This window comes from Naegleria fowleri (assembly GCF_008403515.1).
Source record: "Naegleria fowleri strain ATCC 30894 chromosome Unknown tig75, whole genome shotgun sequence".
NCBI classification, from domain to species: Eukaryota; Heterolobosea; class Eutetramitea; order Acrasida; family Naegleriidae; genus Naegleria; species Naegleria fowleri.
Window position 1 is genome coordinate 60,244 of NW_025408007.1, and position 4,974 is coordinate 65,217.

Consider the following 4,974-nt stretch of genomic DNA (forward strand, 5'->3'; position numbering starts at 1 on the left):
ATGGTATTAGATGTGGCAAGGATGGTTTGGTTCGAAAATAGCTTCTTAATGTCAAAATAGTTGTGCTCTTGAGCTCCTTTCTTAGCTAATTCGTCAGCTTTGATGTTTCCTTTGTTGACATGACCTTTAACTTTGATTAGTTGAATATTTAGATTGGATTGTTGAATGACCTGTTGATATTCATGCTTGAAGCAGTTAAAAATTCCGTTATAGGCTTTGTTTTTCAAAACGTGGATGGATATTTCACTATCTGTGTGAATTTTTGCCTTAGATTTAGGTGGAAGTATCTTTAGTGATGTGAGTATTGCTGATAATTCAGCAACGTTATGTGAGTATTCGCTGTTAATTTTGTATGAGAAATCTTGGGTTTCTTGGGAATTGTTAACTTTGGCGGTAAAGCCGAAACCTGTTGAGTTGTTGAGATTTGATCCGTCAGTGTAAATAGTAAAATTCTTTCCTTTGAGTTTTGGAAAGATTTCGTCATTGTTAAATTGTTGAGGTCTGATCTTGTATTTCTTCATTGATCTGTTCATTTCCTTAAAAATCGAATTTTCGTGTTTGATTCCTTCTGAATATACTTCTCTAAGAAGTTCATTATCATTGTTAATAAGATACAGGGCTGTTTTGATTCGAATTTCATCTGCAAAGATATCGAATCTTGGAATACCAAGTCCGCCATAGGTGATTGGGAGGTGAAAATAGTTTGTTGGACTAGCATTATGCATGAAAATTTTCTTTCTTATTGCTTTTCTTACTTCAATGTTAATTCTATCAACAAGTGATTCAGGAATGTAATTTGTTCGTAAAATGTGTGTAAATAAGCTAGTGCATTTGGCAAAATTACTTTCTTAATGTTTGTTATCTCCATTCTTTTCAGTGGAATATATTTGAGTGAGAGTTGAAATTGGAGGATTCTTTTTTCAATATCTTCATTTAAAGTAGAGTCATCCCAAGGATAGTGTCCAAGTACTCGAAGGTTTTTGAATCTTGGTATAATAGTACCGTCTATCATTGGCTTCATTTTGCTTTTAGTTGGGAGAGTGGTTGCCATGGATTTTGAAGGATTAATTTTTAGACTTAATTGGCCGAGCCATTTAGAGATATTATCAAGTCTTTCGTTATAATTGCAGTATCTGTTTGAAACTAAATTAATGTCATCAGCAAAGCAGAGCAAACCAATATCGTTAATATTAAGCTTGGTTGGTTTGATTGAAATTTTCCATTGTTGTATGCATTTGTCAATGATGAGTTGAGTAATACAATCATATATAAGAGGAGCTAAAGGGCATCCTTGTGGTATTCCTCTTGTTTTTGTGAATGGTCTAGAGAGATGGTGATCAATTTCTAGCTGTAATATTTGACTCTTGTATGAGTTTAGTATAAAAGTTTTCAACTCATCTGGAAACTTACAATGAGTGAGAGCTTTTTCAATGATATGATCTTCAACGGAATCATAGGCGCCTTCGATGTCTAAGTTTACCAAAAGGAGTGACGACTTGTTCTTTTTGGCTAGAGATGAAAGTAATAATCCGTGATTCATTGTGTTTCTGTGTGAAATAAATGCTTGTTGCCTTAAGTTGATGTGTTTGGAAGCCCATTGTCTTAATTCGTATGCAATTATGTTGAAAAGTATTCTGTAATATATTGGGAGAATGGTTATGGGTCTAATATCATTTAGTTTTTGAATGTCTCTTTTAGGGAGTAATTTAACCCAACCAGATTTCCATTCTTCAGGGATATTACCTTGTTGAATGCAGTTTTCAAATTGGTCAGCAATAAGTTGTAGATGTTCGTCTTTGAGATTACGTATAATTTGGAAGGATATTGAGTCTAGACCGGGTGTGTTGGATTTCATTCTCGATATCGCCTCTTTAATTGTTTTAAGGCTTATTTGTGGTATTTTCGGTCCTTTCTTGACGGTTGATGGTGGATTTTCAAAGTCTGATGATTTGGATACTGAGGTAAATTTTGTTTCAAAATGATGCACAATTTCTTCTTCAGAGAATTGGATATTTTTCCAATCTATTGATTTTTCTTTTAGATGTTTGTCAAACTGGTAAATCATTGAGCTGTCATGTTTGTTGAAATTTTCACTTAGTTTTGCTTTGATATCAGCTCCAGTTTCCTTGTATAGTACTTTGATATTATTTCTTAGTTTTTCAATTTCCTCGATATTTTGACCTTTTCCTTGTGTTACAAGATGGAGGAGTTCTATTTCTTTGGTTTTGATTTCTTTCTTATTGATTGTGTTAATGTATTTGAGATTGGTCTTATCGTCTTTGAAAGAAAATTTGTTAACCATTTCTGATATGTCTTTCTGAAGTGCATCAAATGAATCATAGTGTGATTCGTTCAATGTTGTTGAGATTTGATTCATATCTTTCCTAGAGATGAAGTTTCTCCAACAATAGTCTGTTTCGAACTCAATGTCAATATAGAACGGTAGATGATCATTTTTGGATATTGGTGGCAAAATAACTTCTCTGATTATTCTGATGTTGTTAGAAACGAAGATATGATCAGGTCGTGATTTTTGAACTGAGTTGATGACTTTTCTGACGTATGTGTAATTCTCTGGGATGATTAGTTCTTTGAGTTGGAAACACTCAATAAGTTCTTTCCATTCTTTTTCTCTCGAATTTTGTGGTTTCCTTGTGTTGATATTGAAATCTCCTAGCACAATGTTGAATTCATTTTCACATTTTAGTAGAAGGTGAATAATAATGTTGATTATTTCATCATCATCTTCACCATCAGATGAAGCATAAACCGTAATGATGTTAATAGGTTTGTTTCTAGAGAAAAACCTTGTCCATTGAAGTTTTCCTTGTATTAGATTTTCGTTGGATATGAATCGTTTTCTTTTGTTGTTAAGAATATGGAAGAGAGCTGTTCCCTTTTGAGCTTTTCTTGCTCCAAATAGTGAATTAAAGAAGATACTTCCATTCCCTTTGTTATAGGCTTCTTTTGATCTTCATATGTTTTTAAGTGTGTTTCAGTAATTGACATGATTTGGATGTTATGATTGTAGCACATCCCTTTGATTTCATTTGTCAATATTTCTTTTGTGGCTGTCTTTATGAGCCGTTGCAGTTAAAACAGCCAATTTTCAAATTACATTTTGGTGACTTAATTGTTCTTATTTCCAAGAGGTTTATCACCTCTTCTAGGTTCTACTATATCTTCTTCTTCGTCATATTCCATTTCATCATCACTATTTTCATTTGGTTTTGGGTGATAAGATTCATCATCTTCATCTTCTACATCATCCTTGGATTCATGAATTAATTGATGGTACGGTTTTGTCAAATGTAATTCAATATTTTCCATTTTGGAAGCTATTTCGTTGAGTTTTTCAAAAATGGTCTGTATGGATTTTGTGTGGTCTGTTAGTGTATTGGTGATGTTTTGTATTTGTTTAGAATGTGATTCCAGTTTGATTGAGTTTTCAGTACATTCTACTTGAAGTGATTTGTGATTCTTTTCTAATGCTGAGAGGTCATTATTGAATTGGAAATTATTGGTTGCACCAGTCACTTCGTTTTCTTGTTGTTTTTGAATTTTTCTACCAAATATTTGGTTGTAGATATGAGTTTTTTGAGGTTGGTTTTGTGCCATTTGGTGGAGTGATACTTGTTGGGAATTTTGTAATTTTTCCAATTCTGCAACATTAGTTGCTTTGTAATTGGCTATATAATAATGCTCTCCAGGGCGATATGGGCTAGGTTTGTTAATAATCTCTAAGTGGTTTGATTGGAAGACACAGTTGCTTTTTTCCACCATCTTTTGTATCGCAGTTTTGATATCTTTCTCTGTGTAGAGGGATGAAAAATTGCAAGAGCAGTTAAGCTTAGATTCTGTTATGATCTGGTCAATGGATCGGTATTCAGAATATTTCCTTGCCATAAAATATTCTTTATCTTCAAGAGATTCAACTGCTATTCTGATTTTATAAAGCTTTGGACTCTGTCATAACTGGTATTAGTTTCTTTAACTCCATTAGTTCTTTTCCAAAAATTTTTGATAATGTGTAGTATACTTCATCATCTCGTCATATGATGAAGTATGATATTGAGGAGTGTGTTCAGCTGGTGAGAAATTCATAGGAGTCACAACGTATTTGAATGGACTGGAGTCTCTTGTTGATTGTGAGTTTAAAATTCCCAAGGTTGATACATAATCTTCATGATTGTTACAGACAAGTTGGAGTACGTGCGTCTTGTTGTTAGGTATGTACCATGATGTAAGTTTTTCTTTGACTGCATCTGTAATAAATTCAGTGATGTCTGAGTCGATATGCTTACTGAGGTAAATAGATACACAGTGAGAATAGTTAATTGTTTTAGCTCTTTTAGCAGGAGGGTACATGGTTGTTGTTGTATTGTAGGATTTGATTTGCGGAGTTTTTTGTTGGATCAAATGTAATGTTCTTGGCTGTCTTGGCTATTTGCAAGTATGACGATTGCGATTCATTCAGGTTGAAGCTGGTGTTGATAGGTGGGCTCTTAGATTGAAGCTGGGGTTGACTTTGGGGCTTTGAAGTTGTTTCAATTGGTTTGATGAGGTTTGTGCTTGTTTCAATTGGTTTGGTGAGGTTTGTGTTGGTGATGAAGTTTGTTGTCTTATTTTGATTGTTGATTTTCGATTTGTTTGTTGGATGTGTAATATTTTTGATTTTAGATATTTGGTTTGATGGTCCATCAGTTCGATAAGGATGTGCAGGGGATGGAGTTTGTTCTATGAGTGTTGTTTTTGGAGGAAGAGGTTGTTTAGGTTTAATTGGTTGGGCTGTCGGAGACTAATTTAACTGACTTTACCTTTGTTTCCGATTATTGATGTGGTTAGATAATCCGTCCAATGTTTTTGAGAAATTCTCAATATGTTTAAAGATGATTCCGAAAGCTTCTGAGTGGGTCATCAATGTTTGGTTGATACTATTCATTACAACGTCTTCATTTGTGTTCATTTTTTTGC

At 33.7% G+C, this 4,974-nt stretch overlaps 4 protein-coding genes across 4 annotated transcripts in view; all 4 read right to left on the minus strand.

The window, feature by feature from the left end:
• FDP41_010138 (uncharacterized protein) overlaps nt 1–725 on the minus strand; it is a gene marked incomplete at both ends in the record, with an annotated part of 741 nt that extends 16 nt beyond the window's left edge. Inside the window, one exon of the mRNA XM_044700403.1 lies at nt 1–725. This exon is cut by the window's left edge and continues 16 nt beyond it. Coding sequence (XP_044556325.1) covers nt 1–725 — 725 coding nt within the window.
• A 26-nt stretch (nt 726–751) lies between these two features.
• On the minus strand, nt 752–2,302 carry FDP41_010139 (uncharacterized protein; the record flags this gene model as incomplete). Its single annotated transcript, XM_044700404.1, has 1 exon — nt 752–2,302. The coding sequence occupies one exon, from the start codon at nt 2,300–2,302 to the stop codon at nt 752–754; it is 1,551 nt and encodes a 516-aa protein (XP_044556326.1).
• Nucleotides 2,303–3,129: 827 nt separating this feature from the next.
• FDP41_010140 (uncharacterized protein) lies at nt 3,130–3,783 on the minus strand (the record flags this gene model as incomplete). Its single annotated transcript, XM_044700406.1, has 1 exon — nt 3,130–3,783. The coding sequence occupies one exon, from the start codon at nt 3,781–3,783 to the stop codon at nt 3,130–3,132; it is 654 nt and encodes a 217-aa protein (XP_044556327.1).
• A 216-nt stretch (nt 3,784–3,999) lies between these two features.
• On the minus strand, nt 4,000–4,368 carry FDP41_010141 (uncharacterized protein; the record flags this gene model as incomplete). The annotated part of the gene is made up of 1 exon (XM_044700407.1): nt 4,000–4,368. The coding sequence occupies one exon, from the start codon at nt 4,366–4,368 to the stop codon at nt 4,000–4,002; it is 369 nt and encodes a 122-aa protein (XP_044556328.1).
• Between the last annotated feature and the right edge of the window lie 606 nt (nt 4,369–4,974).